The sequence below is a fragment of the Ceratotherium simum genome, chromosome 9 (assembly GCF_057802395.1).
Source record: "Ceratotherium simum simum isolate JZ-2026a chromosome 9, ASM5780239v1, whole genome shotgun sequence".
Taxonomy (NCBI): domain Eukaryota; kingdom Metazoa; phylum Chordata; class Mammalia; order Perissodactyla; family Rhinocerotidae; genus Ceratotherium; species Ceratotherium simum.
In genome coordinates this window covers 45,132,966-45,149,806 of record NC_141908.1, presented here as the reverse complement: position 1 = coordinate 45,149,806, position 16,841 = coordinate 45,132,966, and the positions used below count along the sequence as shown (strand labels likewise).

The following is a 16,841-nucleotide window of genomic DNA, read 5'->3' as shown; positions in this document are numbered from 1 at the left end:
TAAAGTGGAGGAAGATGGGCATGGATGTTAGCCCAGAGCCAGTCTTCCTCAGCAAAAAAAAAAAAAAAAGAGGAGGATTGGCAGATGTTAGCTCAGGGCTGATCTTCCTCACAAAAAAATAAATAAATAAAAAAATAAAAATGGAAAATACCTTTTTCTTTAAATGTTTGTATGTTTGTACATAAGAGGATGAAAAATGGTGGCACAAAAATTGGGATTAACAAAAAGAAAACAAAACTTTACACTAATAATTATTTTTGTCTTATTAGCTTTTGTGTATTTCTGGCAGAGATTCTAAAGAACTGTATATTTAGGAAGTAAAAGATGTTTGAAGTATAAGCTTTAGTGTTTTTACATTTATTACTTGGCACATTTATATATAGAGAGAAAGAGAAATACAATCTGAACATATCACCATTTATTCATAGACAACAGTGGACAGCTCTCCATTCAGTTGGCAGTGAAAGTTCTCTCCTCTTCCAGCTTAACTGTATTTATAATTATATTGTATTTATGTAGACATTACCTAATCCTTCTTAACTTTATTTACTATCAGAAAAAGAAGGTAACACTTCCAAGTCTAGAATTGGTATGTAGCATCAAATTGCTCTTAGGGCATACTATGTTATTAAAAAAATAAACTTCAATAATACCATTAAGCTAGTCTCCCTCTGGGTGGAGTTTAATATGTACTATCCAAAGCCAAAATTTGGGCAATTATACACAAATTTATGTATGAGCATACCAGATAGCTCAAGAGAAGCACATAAAACTCCTAAATTTTATTGTGCAAGCATCTAATAAAGATGTAGGGAACACATTTTGAGGACTGAAACATATTTCAGAAAACTTCTTTTTTACTAAGGGACTTAGAGTATTTTATTTATTTATTTTTCTTGGTATATGTATAATGGGGTGCTCTTCTATGTGGGGGAAGAGAAGAGATGTGAGGGTACCATTATGAAACATACCTCTTGAGATTGGTATGTTTAGGCAATCTTGTGGCCTAAGATGGGCAACAGCCACAGAAGGTGAGGATGAGGTAGGGGGCTGAACACAGGGAATGGTTTGAGAGTATGTATAAAGTGTTGTTTGACCCCAAGACCACGCAGTGTCAGACAACTAACCCTTCCCCAGCAGGAGACTGCCTCTCTGGAAAAAATGAATCAGAGAGGCTACAGACCTGGGAACTCCACTTAGGAGAGTGAGGGTGAGATGCATGTGAAAAGATGTACTAAATTAAAAATAGCATACTGATTGGTGAGATTCCTAGCCTCATTTCCCTGTCAAGTTCCTGAAAGCCAGTAGCCAGGTGCGTATCTCTAGTCAAAAAAATCAGAGAATTGCTTTTTATTGACATTTGTATTTCCCAATGGAAAAAAATAGCTGGCCACCTGATTACTCTATAATGAAGCCCATCAACCTATACCTCAGTCCATGAAAATATGACGTCTACACAGTGTTTTAGCGCCTCAGTCTTAAATATGAACCAACAGCTTAAGATCACCAAACACTTGAGGAAAGCACATAATACAAAAGATTTCTTAGTGTGCTTTCCTTCAGGGCTGACAATTAAGCAATACTCAGAGACCATATTGTTCTGTTGTTGGTGTGAATGAAAACGTGAGTCTGTGTCAACAATTAGAGTCTATGGAGAGAGAAGCAGAAAGTTGGGAAGTGTCTCTGAATCTCAAGTTGGGCATGCAATTTCCTATAGAAATAGGCTCTGTCTTACCCTTAGTACTTAACACTTAATCACTATTTGAAATTATCTCATACATTTATTTGGTTACTTTTTTATTGTCTAGCACAAGAGCCCATAAATTATTTCTGTCAAGGACCTGGGAGTAAATATGTTAGGCTTTGTGGGCCATAGAGTCTCAGTCACAGCTACTCAAATCTGACATTGTAACACAAAAGCAGTTCCAGATATTATGTAAACAAATGAGCATGGTTGTGTTCCAATAAAACTTTATTTACAAAACCAGGCTATAGGCTCCTTTTGACCTGCAGGTGGTAGTTTGCCAACACTTGGTCTAGTCCGTCTAGTTGAGTCGTAGATCTACGAGGGCAAGTATGCCATAACACTTGTCCTGTGTCTTCAGTGCCTAGAAAATATTAACTATTGTTTGAATGAATTAAGAAATCTGTACTATACTCTTCTTTAGGATTTTGTGGGCTTCCTCATGTAAATACTCACTATGCTTTCTAAAGCCCAAAGGGCGATGGTGGTTCTTAATGCTTTTATTCTTACGAAAACTTTGGAATATAACAAATTCATAAGCTAAAGACTGCTAGTATTCAAAATAATATTATGAAGCAGCATCTGCTAAACTAAGTCGCTGCTCAGGAAAGGACTTCTTCTCCTAAAAATTATAATATGAAGACAATTTGGCAGATAAAATATAGGTAATTATTAAATCAACACTAGGATCCAAGCTCTCATGAGTACTACTCAGAACTTTTTAATTATTAAAATTTTGTCTGAAAAATATGTTGTAGTTAGATTTTTAAGCTGCTTTCACAAATACTATTTTATGGCCTTGTATCTACTGAAGACAAGAGATCCCTAAGAAAAATACTTGAAACAATAACTTTAACAGTTAATGAAATTGTTTTATGGACCTTTATGATCAGCATTACTTTTGTTTTACAGTAAACCTATGATGGACTTGTTGATATTCCTCTGTGCACAGTATCACTTAAATCCATCAAGTTACACAATTGATTTGCTGTCAGCTGAAAAGGACCCCATTAAATTTAAACCGAACACACCAATAGGAATGTTGGAGGTGGAGAAAGTAATTTTAAAGCCAAAAATTTTGGATAAGAAAAAACCTACACTTTTAATACCAGAGGTAAGAATTTCACTGTAGATTTTAATGTCTTGTGGCTAAAATACTAAGTTAATTTTTCAGTCATTATCTGCAGCTTGTTATAAATGAAGTAAAAATTGGCTTTCCTGGTTAAATTTGATGTGAACGTGGCTATCATGTTTTCCTAGGCCACTTTGTTTAGACTTCATCTGGTTATTGATCTTTGGATTAACTAGAATTTGGGAATACTTAAGATTTTGGATGCTCTAAAGTGATCTATATATGACCATATCAGAATCTGACAGTTATGAGTGATTTGTATTTTAAGCCACTCTTTTAAAAAGTAGTTTATATTTAAAGGAAGGTTTTAGAATCTTTTAATGAAAATTCACTTATTTATTAAGATAATTTTTTGGCTTCTCTGTACTTGGTAAGTGGTGGTTATAATTTATTAACTTCTAAATTATTGTTAATTTGAGCTACACAATGACTCAGTTTTCTTTAATATATGAATTTTAAGCAAAAAATTTTAATCACAATGATTGTAATAGCAATTCTTTATAAAATTGTTCTGTTTCTATAAGCAATAGGGGTAGAACTTTATGAGTTTCAAGAATACTCTTTCATTAGGAACATCAACCTTTTTTTAACTTCATAAAATATATCAAGTTATATATACTAAATATTATCTGTATATTAATAATCTATGTATTAAATTAATAGTCTATTTACATATGATGAGTACATATATTCTCACATTTTATTCATATTATGAAGCTTTTTATTAAAAAGTTAATTTTTTATAGTATTAAAACATTGTTTTCTATAAAATGTGAATGTTAAATATTCGCATATTGGGCTGTTTTCTATGTAGATACATATGCTGTGTATCTAAATGGACATCATATTATTTATGCTTTAGCATGGGATTATACATGGTATTTTAGTTTAACAAATACACGTTAAGCTTTGAGGATCTGCAAACTGTAGATTTTATTTAGCTTGGTCACATGTTTCTAAGTTACGTTTATGTACAGGATTTAATTCAATTACACTAAAATGATGTTTAAAATCTTCTCAATAATTTTGAATTAGTATTGTTAGATATCTAAATAAGGAATATTTTAATATTCTTTAATGATATATGAAAATTAGCCAAAGTAGTAATAATAGTGACAACAATAGGTAGTCACAATAGTTAATGTTTATTTATTGATAACGTACTATGTGCCTGATACTGTGCTGTGCTCTTTATATGGATTATCTTATTTCCAGTATAGAGAAGCATAAAAATTTTATATTTTAACCAAGATACCCCTTTTTTCATTGAAACTACTCACAAACCAATAGAAAGATAAATATTCCTCAACTCAAGGGTAGACTAAAACATGTATAATTCTGTATTATTATGTATGTTTGCTAATTTTAAAGTAAATTTTAGGAAACAAAACAAAAATATCAATAGTACTAGATGAGGCTTTTGTGTTCCCTGTTGAAATTAAACCTACTTAATACTTTACTGTACAAGGGTAGTGAATTTAACCTAAATTATATAATAAGCAAAAAGTTTCCAAGAATCTGCTTTGGATTTAGGAAATAACATTAATCCAAAAGAGAATTTTACACCAAAACAGAAAAATACTGTTTATTGTGTGAATATATAATTGTAGATTATCTCATTATTCTAGACATCACTGTAGAAAGTTTGTTTCAGTAAATGAATTAGGGTATAACTATGGCTCTAATCTGTGTTTCAGAAAACTGTGAGAGTAGTGATCAATTTTAAGAAAACACAGAAGACGATAGTGCGAGTTAGCCCACATGCACCACTTCAAGATCTTGCCCCCATTATATGCAGCAAATGCGAGTTTGATCCGTTACATACACTGTTGTTGAAGGATTATCAATCTCAGGAGCCCCTCGATATGACAAAATCTCTTAATGACCTGGGACTAAGAGAATTATATGCCATGGATGTCAGCAGAGGTAAGACTTTTTGTTTTATTAATTGACAAGATGTGCATATATGTGTATGTATGTGTATTGTGTTTATGTATAGGTTTTCTCAAGTTCATAATGGCAAGTTAATGGATCCTATACCTAAAAGTCAATACATGCCATTGGGAATAAGAAGAGAAAACTAAATGTAATAAAATTTAACTTGATTTTTGTTATTTAAATTGGAATAAAAACTTGTCTTTCTTAGCTATCATCCACATTTTACACTTTTCCATCTACCCATGAATATTTTTTGGTGGAATTTAGCTTAATTATTTGTGGCTTTAAGATTTAAACAGAAAATAAAAATTTACATGTAAATTCTTTGTTCTTGTTAAATGTGAATTACCGTAGACTCACTATGGTTTTTTTCTGAGTCTTAATTATCATTCAGATTTGGAAGTTTCTTGACAATTTTTTTTCTGAGTTCAGCACCCAAAATCAACTGGAGTATAAAATGAGTCAGTCAAATTCCCAAATTTTCTAAATAGAAATAGCTTGCAGTATTAACCTACAGAAATAATGTATTAAAATTTGGAGATCTTAGATAATATTGATTTCTATGATGTCTAATAGATAAATGCAAGCTTATTTATTCAACACGAATTTGTTTTATTAGGAGAAATAAAAGTTTAGTGAAGGATGATTACTTACCTCCTCTGTGCATAGACAGCTTCAAACTTTATCCTAAAGTTGTGGCTTTATATGATCCATAGATGACTATTTCAACTCAATGATGTTTTATACTTGAACAAACATCATCTTTACAGTCAATTTACCCTCTTTTACCCCCTCCTTCTGTAGCCACTTCTGTTACTGCCTTCAATAAGTCATCTTTACAAGGTAAGACATATGAATCAGTAGAAACAAGTTATAACATGAAATCTCTATTTCTGTTGGGTAAATTGAAAATAAGCTTCTAATTTTACCTGTTTTCTTAACATTACTAAGGTGTACATTCTGTAAGAGATTTTAACCTAGAGGGCTCTTTGGTTTTTATTTCCTGAAAAATAATTTATATGGCCCCTCCTTGACTTCTCAATTTAATACCATAATTATGTTTCAGTAATTGTTTAAAAATTAACATCATTCTAAGAATGTGTGAAACATATTTTTAACTCTCAGACAAGAAAAAATGATTTTGCTAGGATCTTTATTGGATACAAGTGCTGACAGTTTGGTGGTATCATGGAAGGATCTCAGATTCTTTCCATTGAACAATTATTCAGAATAATCAAAGTATATCAAGGTATATCAAGAATAATCATAGGAAATTTTTGCAGCCATTAAATTGTGAATATTTTGTAATAAGATGGAAAATGCTAATGCTAAAATTAGCTATTAAAGCCTTTAAGTGTGTTTAATACAGTGTGTAAAAAAAAACTTTTACATGAATTGTCTGAAAGGAAATATATAAAAAATTTTAATAGTGGTTACCTTTGGGTAGAGGGCTATGAGTGACTTTTTTTGTTCTTCTTTTCTTTATATTACAGAATTTTACAGTGGGAATATATTGCTTTCATAGAGGAAAACTTTATTAAAAATTAGCCAATAATATTAAAGTCTGGAGTCTTTTCCTACCATTTAAAAAGGATAGGCTCAGACAACTGATTACTGTAATAATTACCACCCTATTAAAAAAAGTTTAATAAACTGTACATGTTATGTGTTATTGGAATCTTCTTTCTTCACCACTTCCAATTTTCCCATAGCGCAATGAGCCTCTCTGTTACAAGATTTAAGCCCATATAAGTAATAGTGTGTTTATTTATTATTGGTGGCTATCATGAGGACTAGTCTAATCAAAGGAGTTGGAAATTCTTATGGTCATAAAGTTTATACTGGCTAATAATCAGAAGACAGGCAGTTTAATTCTGAGACTATATTAGCTGTCAAGCTCATTTGGCAAGCTGATAGGGCAAATAGCTTTATCCGTCTAGATCTCACCTTCACTTCTATAGTAAAGAGATTGGAAAAAGTGGTCTCTGTGGCTCTTTCCAGTAACAGCATTCTGTTACTTGTACTGGCTTTTGCTCCTAACTTTGCCACTCTCTACATATATAACCCAAAGCAAATTCCATAATCTTGTTGATCTCATTTTGAAGGTGATGAATGCATTGATTTCTAATATCCCTTCTCGCCAAAAAAGTAAGTGTAGTTTATTCAGAATATTAAATGTTATGAACCTAACCTTAAGAGATTGGAATAGGAAAATTAAGAAAGCTCCTTTGACTGTGTCAGAATCTACAAAGTCAATCCAATTGCTGTAAATGCCCCTGCCTCCTAATTTTGTCTGATATTATCAGAAGGCTTAGAACTTTGCATGCATTACTTATAGCCTCTATTCTGGAAACAGGAAACTACAGTAGTTGAGTTGCTTTCTAAGTAAACTCAAGCCCTTGTTTGTCTTCGTGTTTAACTCCCACTTGCAGTGATCCCTGACATCGAGCTTTAAGTGAAGACTTAGGGTGAACTAGTGTGTAAGATGACTGGGTGCCTGGAAATTGCTTTACCAAAAATAACTATATGAAATACTCTGGTTATATTTATTGCACTGCACCACCATGTGAATTTTCCATCTACTATTCCAGCTAAACTTAATTGTATATCTGTATTCAATTAGTGGAGGATTCTGTTTTAACTTGGAACAGTAGCATTTCTACAAAAAAAAAAAAAAAGGAGAAAAGAAAAAGTCAAAGGTATTACAAATCATTTTTAAATGGATACTAGTTTCAGTTCTACCATTTAATGCCTCTATATTGGTGCAAGTTATTCAAACTCTCTGGTCACCTAGGTCCTCAGATATGTAATGGGGTGATACCACCTGCTTCCATTTATTTACATCCCCCAACTGAGAAAAAGGGCTCAAAATGATAACTTATGATACCTGCCTCACAGAATTGTTCTAATAAATAAATTAGGCATGTAAAAAAATCTTTAACCATAAGGTGCTGTCCATATGTTCATTATTATTAGTTAGCATTGTCAATAAACTCATTGTACAGAAAGCATACTGCTTACTCAAGATTTGAAGCTTCAGATTTATGAAGTTTTATTTTGTGAAATATAGTTCTCCTTTATTATGTTATTGAGGCATATTGCATTAATAATATTTATTGGTGTTAACTATCTTTGCTGTCCTGGAATAACCCCTACTTTGTCATAATTTAGTTTTTTAAACATTTCTTTTAACTAAAAAGACTACACATTTACCCGTAAGTGAGGGATAGTTGTTTAAGATTTAAATTTATTTAAGACTATACATTTACCCCTAAGTTCTGCTCTACCTCTATCCCACAAATTTTGATATACTGTGCTTTGTTTCCAATGTCACTGAAATTATATTGTGATTAACTTAAAACCCACATGTTTCTTTGTAGAGATGTTTTTTAAATTTACAGATCCCCACTCCTTGTCTCTCTAACTTTGTTTTTTTAATTTGCTATTTATTTGTTGAAGAAACCAGGTCATTTGTCTTATAGATTTTCCCACATTCACAATGTTGTTGGTTGCATCCTGTGGTGCCACTTAGTGTGTTTCTCTATCTTCTCTATTTCCTGTAAATTGATTGTTAAATCTAGAGACTTGATCACACTTCAGTGAGATATTTTTGGTAAGAATACTTCATAGGTGGCATTGTGTACTTCCATTAGCAGACATGTAATGACAGGTTATGTTTTTTGATGTTAGCCATCAATAATCATCACCTATATCTTAGTTAATTAAGAGTTGAAAAATGGTCATAATCTATTGCAAACATTCCTTTAATTATTTGTTGAGATATTTCTAAAAAAGCAAATTTCCCCACATCAGCTCTTTGTCTACCTAGGTAGAATTCATTCAGGAAAGGCAAGATAAAAGTGTGATTCTTTCCCTTCATCAGTTTTTTAAAACAATGAAGTGGTTCCCTACCAGTACACAAAGGTGAACAGTGAGGATGAGGTATTATTTTGGTATCACTATGAATGCAAGGAATTAAACATATGTGATATATTTCAATTTATTGAGCTATTCTTATGACGCCCAAATTGTCCTGACTTTTGCCACTGGAAACCATATCAGATTGGTTCCTGAGTCCTTTTAAAATGGCCCCAGTAGACTTTGCCTTTTCTATGATATGACTAGATATTCCAGGCTCATCTTATACATTCCTTGATATTGACAAAGAATCAACCATTATTGAGCAATCATGGTTCCTTTTAGTGGGAAATGGTGTTTAGAGACAATCTGGGCCAGCATAGCTCAGCACTACTGGATTTATCATTATTTATAGGCCCTTTCAGTTGACATTAGGGGAGACTTTTTGGAAATGAAATATTACATATGAAGCCTTGAGCTGGACATTTGCCATTCTGATTAAAGTGTGATTTCTTAATTTCAACATTATTGAAATTTGAGGCCAGATAATTCTTTTTTGTTGGGGGGCTGTCTTGTGCATTGTAGTATGTTTAGCAAAATCACTGGCCTCTACCCAGTGGATGCCAGCAACGTACTCTCCCCATACTGCGTCCAGTTGTGACCACCAAAATTGTCCCAGACATTTCAAATGTCCTCTGAGGGGTGAGGAGGTAAAATCACACCCAGCTGAGAACCACTGGATTAAAGAAATAACATTTATAAAACATTTAACAAAGTACTAAGTAATTATAATAACTCATGTTTTGGAGAATAAAATATTTCATGATAGTTTGGCTCTGAGACAAAATTATAATTCAAAATAAACAATGGGACAAACTATATGACAGCAACTTTGAATTGTTTAATTTGAAGTGTCTTTTTACTTCTGAAATGTTGGTAATTGTGTATAGAACACAGACTCTGAGTCACAAAGAAATGAGTTTATGTCCTAGCTCTGTCATTTCCTGATTGTTGGCCTCAAGTATGTATTTTAGTTTCCTATTCTGTGAAATAGAAACAATAATACTAAATTTACTTGTTGCTTCAAGAATTAAATAAGATATAAGGTGCCTCGCAGAGTGCATGGTTCATAGTAGACCATAATTAGTAGCTTTTATCATTAGAAAAGTTTTTCAAGGGAAAGTAAGTGAGGGAAAACTTGAAGGTGAACACAGAATTCTGTATACAAAATTAAGGTGCTTTTCTTCTATTTTAGAGTCCTGCCAAATATCACAAAACCTAGACATTATGAAGGAGAAAGAAAATAAAGGGTTTTTCAGCTTTTTTCAACGCAGTAAGAAAAAGCGGGAGCAAGTAAGTATTTTCTTATCAGATTTTTCTAATCTTTTTTAAATTGCATGTGCTTTTTATCCTGAAATTACATATAGATTTTGCCTTTTTATTCTTTATTAGACTGCAAGTGCCCCTGCAACTCCCCTAGTAAGTAAGCATCGCCCAACTTTTATGAGGTCCAATACCGTTTCCAAACCTTATATTTCAAACACCCTGCCATCGGATGCACCAAAGAAGAGGCGGGCTCCATTGCCTCCCATGTCGGGGTCTCAGAGTGTCCCCCAGGACCTTGCTCACATGCAGGAGAGGCCAGCTTCTTGCGTAGTGAAATCCATGAGTGTGGATGAAACAGATAAGGTGCGTAACTTGGTTTTGTTTTGTGTTTTTAGGATGGGGCTGGGAACCATCTATTTTTCCTCTTACCTAACTTGTCTTTTTGCACATAGACTACTAATAAGGTTAGTAACAATTACTAATATTACAATAAGATGAATAACTAGTTACTAATAAGATTGGTACTGAGAAGAGATTCTCTATATATGTATAGTTCTGCAATGTAGTAAAGAATAAACATGTCAATTTTAAGTAGCTTTCATATTCAAGCAAATAAATCATCCATAAACCATAAAGTCCTGCTTTATTAAGGTCCAACCAGAGGCTCTTGCTTGATGCATATATTAGAAATGAAAATACTTATTTTTGAACAATTTTTTTTTTTTTTAGCAGCGACAGTCTTTGTGTTGTGTTCATGTGTTTTTAAGTAGATATATCTTCCTGACCAGACTCTGAGATTCTCGGAGTGGGGGCGGGTGGGAAATCCTGGTGTCTGCGTCTGCCTGGTACATAGATACTCTACAGTAAAAAAAAAAAAAAAAAAAAAGTTTTTTTTTATATAGAATATATTGCAGTTTCTCTTAGATGCTCTTATGTTTACAACACTGTCTAGGTGAACATTTTTCCCAAACTTTCTTATTATTGCTCCCCTTTAATCCCATATTTTCCTGGAGTATGCTGTTTTGTGGAAATCCATTTTGCAGACTACTCTTCATGCCTATAAAATCTGTACATTCCTTGCTTTATTCATGTGGACTATAAATGAAGTTTTAAGTAAATGCAATTGAGCATGAGACCGTGTATTTTGTTGCTTGTAATCAGACAAATGATTTAGGTAACTTTAAGAGCAAATTTTATTTAGAGATATTTGAGACACTGAGAAGTTTTCTTACATCTCATTGAAAGATTTTATTTCCCCCTTCTCCGTTGGAAACTTAGTAAATTCAATGCTCGAGTAAATCAACTCTTCCCAACCAACTAATAAACATTTCTGTGCTTCCTAAACTATCATATGCATCTTTAGAAAGTAAATAGTAACTCGAGTAGATAGAAATGAACCCCAAAAATGCTGAAACTCACTAGTTACTTGGAAAATTGTCTATTAAGCTGCCTTCTTATTTCTGTTAAGATTCTCTTGTCTAATGGTTGTGGTATAAAATCTCACCAAATCATGAGTATAGTTATTTTTTCAAATGATAGAATCATTTACTGACAAAGTTTTCCAGGGTGACTGCTTGGTAGCTGGGTGAAATGTCACAATCTTAAAATGTGTGGGATTGTGTTAGTCAGGCAAGGGGAACTCTGTTCAAAGATGCGAGAATGTGAAGAGTATGGCATTACCTGGGCCTGAGCAAGAAACAGAGATTGAAACTGAGGTAGATAAGCAGAGGCCAAATCAGGGTCTGTAACTCCTTTACATTTCATCATAGTAAGTCCTTTAAAAGGTAGCACTTTCAGAATTGTTTTATGTTTTTAATTACCATAAAACTATACTCTAAAAGCGTAAGTTATTCTACTCTTGAGAAGTTACCAAAGTCTGTCTTTTTCCTTATTCAGAAATAAATCTTAGCCCCTGCTCACAAATTTTTTGTCCTCATCCAATCTATTCCAGTAAACTTCCTTTGTGCTTGGATCCCAAAGACGTCTACGTTGTCTTTCTAATAATCCGCCTCTTAAAATTCTGGGCTGCGCTACCCGTGACCTCACCGAAAGCTATTTCTTTTGATTCTCACCCACTGCTCTATGACCAGTTGATGCCCCCATGTTAAGTAATCTTTTTTTTAATATGTTGCCTTTGGCAAACTAGACATCTTTCTACAATTTTCTAATTATTTTTTTCTTTTGATCTGGACATCTGGATAGATCTTTGATGTATTGTTCAGTAGGACCCAGAATTATTTGTTTTTCCCTAGAGAAGCTGAGGAACTACTTTTTATTTATTCATTACAAAAATTCTTTAACAATTAAGCTGTGGTTCTGTTTGTGAGAGAAAGCGAGTGGGTGTGTGTGTGTGCGCGCACACACACATGGGCATGGTCATGTGAACTCAAGCCTTCCTTGGCATCTCAGCACTTATTTCCTTAACTTCTTGGCCATACTTGATTTGGTGAATCACCCCTTGGTCTTGATTTTTCTCTGTTTCTTGGCCTTGATTTGCTTTTTATATCTCAGCTCTCTTCTATTTTTTTCCTTGCTACCACTTCCTTTACTCATTTTCTAAATTTGGACGTACCTGAACCCATGGTCTTAGCCTATATTTACTGTACTGTTTCAGAAAAAATATCTTTTCTTCATCGAGTTCTCCACTGTAGTGGTTTTAATAGTGTCTCCCCAAAAGATATATCCAAGTCTTAACCCCCCATACCTTTGAATGTGACCTTATTTAGAAATAGTTTTTGCAGATGTAATCAAGTAAAGGATCTCGAGATGAGATCATCCTGGATTTAGGTTGGGCCCAAATCCAGTGACTGGTGTCCTGATCAGAAGAGGAGACACAGGCACAGAGACACAAAGGAGAAGGCCATGTGACAGTGGGGACAGAGCTTGGAGTTAGGCTGCCACAAGCCAAGGAATGCCAGGAGTCACCACAAGCTAGAGGAGGCAAGGAAGGATTCTCCCATACTGCTTTCAGAGGAATATGGCCCTGACAACACTTTGACTTGAGTTTTGGCTTCCAGAACCATGAAAGAATAAATTTCTGTTGTTTTAAGCCATCCAGTCATGGTAACTTGTTATGGCAGCCCTAGGAAACTAATACATCAACTTTGTACTTCCAATCCCAATATTTTCCAGTTACAGTTTGAATTCACCGTTGTTTAGTGACTCATCACTACCTGGAAATCAGCGTATTTAAAATCAAACTCATCTTTTTTCTCCCAGATTGAAAAGCGCAAGATCATCTTTGATGTTTTTTTCTTTTTCTTTTCACATCTAATTAGTGATCAATGCTTCATTCATTCTCCCTTCATAATGTCTCCTGGTCCCTTTCTTCCATTCTGTCTGCTGAAGTCATGCCTTAGAGAAATCCGGGGAAAAGAGTAAGGAGAAGACCAGTACTTAACTCGTCTCCCCACTTGTTGTCTTCAGAATACAAAGAATGTGGCAAGCCGCCATATTTATATTTTGTAGTTATCACTTCCCAGTTCAGAACCTTTGCATTTAAGGTCCTCTACAAACTGAGCACCATTTTTGGGGGGGGGAGAGGGTTCTACTTTCCTTCCTTCCCTCCTTCCTCAGCTTTATTGAGGTATAATTAACAAACAAAATTGTAAGATATTTAAAGTGTACATTGAGATGATTAGAAATACATATACATTGTGAAAGAATTCCCACCATCTAGTTAACTAACACATCCATCAGCTCACGTATTTATCTTTTTTTTTGTAGAGAACATTTAAGTTCTACCATCTTAGCAAATTTCAATTATACAATGCAGCGTTACCAACTGTAATCACCATGTTTTATATTAGATACTCAGACCTTATTCATCTTACAGCTGAAAATTTGTCCCTTTTTACCAACCTCTCCCTATTTTCCCCACCCCTTAGCCACTGCCAACCTTTTCTACTCTCTGTTTCTGTGAGTATGACTTTTTTACATTCCACGTATAAGTGATAACATGCAGTATTTTTGTCCTTCTCAGTCTGGTTTATTTCATTTAGTGTGACACCCTCAAGGTCCACCCATGTTGTCGCAAATGGCAGGATTTCCTTCTTTCTCATGACTGAATAATATTCCATTGTATATATATATGTACCACATCTTCTTTATCCATTCTTCCATACATGGACACTTAGGTTGTTTGCATATCTTGGCTATTGTGAACAATGATGCAATAAACAAGGGAGTGCAGGTATCTCTTCAATATCTAGTTTTCATTTCCTTTGGATACATACCCACAAGTGGGATTGCTGGATCATATGGTAGTTCTATTTTTAATTATTTGAGGAACCCCTATACTGTTTTCTATAGGGGCTGTACCAATTTACATTCCCACCAACAGTACACAGGGTTTTCTTTTCTCCACATCCTTGCCAGCACTTGTCTCTTATCTTCTTGATAGCCATTCTAACAGGTGTGAGGTGATATCTCATTGTGGTTTTGATTTGCACTTTCCTGATGATTAGTATTGTTGAACACCTTTTCATGTACCTCTTGGCACTTTGTATATCTTCTCTGGAAAAATGTATATTCAGTTCCTCTGCCCATTTTTTAATTGCCTTGGTTATTTTTTTGCTATTGAATTGTATGAGTTCTTTATATATTTTGCATATTAATCCCTTATCAGATATATGATTTGCAAATATTTTCTCCCTTTCCATAGGTTGTCTTTTCATTTTGTTGATGGTTTCCTTTGCTGTGCAGAAGCACAATTTTATTTTAAACTTTAATTCCTCATCATTTTCAGTATGCTTATAACTCTGACACAAGATTTTTTTTTTTTTTTTGGTGAGGAAGATCAGCCCTGAGCTAACATCCATACCAATCCTCCTCTTTTTGCTGAGGAAGACTGGCCCTGGGCTAACATCTGTGCCTATCTTCCTCCACTTTATATGGGACGCCACCACAGCATGGCCTGACAAGCGGTGCGTTGGTGCGCACCGGGGATCCAAACCCAGGCCGCCAGCAGCGGAGCACACGCTCTTAACCGCTACGCCACAGGGCCGGCCCCTTGACCCAAGATTTGACTTCTTGCTCATCAAGATCCTGTTTCCTATCCTTTCAGAGTAGGGTCACCCCCCAGTTCCATCATCTTCATTTCTACTCACCCATTCAAATTAAAATTGTTCTTTTACGTTCTTCACAGAGGATTAACTAAAGATTCCAGCCCAGAGTGATCTTACTTTCTCTGAATTTGTCTCTCATGTGCCTTTTTATTCTGTTTGTTTTAATTTATGCATATGTGTAGGTAGTATATTCATATGATATATATTTCTAAAGATAAAAAGGAGAATACAGTGAAATCCTCCCTACCCTGCCCCTAGCCAAATTCTTCTGCCTAGAGGCAACCACTACCAACGGTTTCTTGTGTATCCTTCCAGACATAATCTATGCATGTTAAAGCCAATATTCATGCTACATATTATTTTTTTTATCAAATGGTCATATGCTACATGCACTATGTTATACATCACATTTTGGTACTGAATGATGTATTTTGGATATCCTTATCAGTACGTAAAGGGCTTGCCCTTTTTAAAGGCTGCATAATATTCCATTGATGGATATAATATGATATGGGATAAGTTACCTCATCCTTTGAAGATAAACATTAGTGTTAGATTATTGTTTAAAGCTTATAACATTGTTAATTTTTCCCCTTTTCCTCTCTGCAACAGAGAGTAGGAATTGTGTTCCCCAGCAAAATTCTGTAACATAGTAGGTATTCAAGAGAATCAATAAGTAAATTTTAATCACAACTTTCACTTAGCCAGGAATAGTATATACAATGAGATTGTCTTCACACAGAATATCACATAATATAGTATTTCATATGTGTATCTGGTAAATTTTCAGAAATACTTGGATAACTTAAAAATTGCTTACATTTACTTTTATAGTAACTGGCCCAGGTAATTCTTGGCAATATTTTTCCTAAGCTTTTACAGAAAATCCAGAATTTTAGCAAGATTGTAATGAAAGCTTAAGGACCAACAACTAAAATGTAGTGTGCATTACATAATGCATATAAATAAAATTGACCCTTGAATTGAAATTGTTTATATAACTAGATGCAAATATTCAGGAAATTCAGCAAAGCATATAAGTTTATGGGTGAATTTTACTTATTTTACTGCTTGCTTGTTTTAAATTTAAAATTAAAGATAGTCATCATCACTGTAGACATTTTATCTCTATTTTAACAACTTAGTTTTGAATTTGAAATTTTAAAAAGGTGCTATTTTTAATGATTAAAAGTAATAGCAGGCTTGGGAAAAAATAACTGGGGAAAAAAAATAAACAAAATCATTTCCAAGTCCATAAGCATTTTGAATACATTCTTATTCTGTAATTTTTATTGTTTAGGAGGCAAAATGAACCACAAGGGTGCGCTGTTTAACAGAACTACAGCAGTCTGATTTTTCTAATTTTTTCCCCAGTGCATGCTTTAATAAAGCAGAAAGGAAATATTGGAAATAGTTACATTATATTGGAAATAGCAAATGCTTATCTCCTGCAGGTGAAGTGCCAGAAAATAGAGCTCAAGAGATAAATAACAGTAATGCATGACAAAGTGATTTATAATTAGCCTAGTTTTATTCATTTTGAGCTTTTATTTCATTTTAGTGTTCTAAGTAGTCATTGACATTATGTTTGCCTTAGGCAGGCTTACGCATAAGTCAGTCTATCTGTAGCTTGGAAAAAATTTTGTCAACCACATCTATTTTATACTTTTTGGCTGTCTATATTTAACAATGTACCTCATTCCTCTAAGGCATTTCTCAATACTGGCAAATTAAGGTATTTGGATAGTGATTTTGGAGCTTAAATTGAAAATATTCA

At 33.8% G+C, this 16,841-nt stretch overlaps 1 protein-coding gene across 1 annotated transcript in view; it reads left to right on the top strand.

The window, feature by feature from the left end:
• Positions 1-16,841, top strand: part of COBLL1 (cordon-bleu WH2 repeat protein like 1) — a 154,627-nt gene that overhangs the window by 103,382 nt on the left and 34,404 nt on the right. The window contains exons 4-8 of the mRNA XM_087434927.1: positions 2,657-2,858; positions 4,574-4,802; positions 5,619-5,657; positions 9,928-10,025; positions 10,125-10,361. Of these exons, the coding sequence (XP_087291053.1) occupies positions 2,657-2,858; positions 4,574-4,802; positions 5,619-5,657; positions 9,928-10,025; positions 10,125-10,361 (805 nt within the window). The remainder of the gene's footprint in view (positions 1-2,656; positions 2,859-4,573; positions 4,803-5,618; positions 5,658-9,927; positions 10,026-10,124; positions 10,362-16,841) is intronic.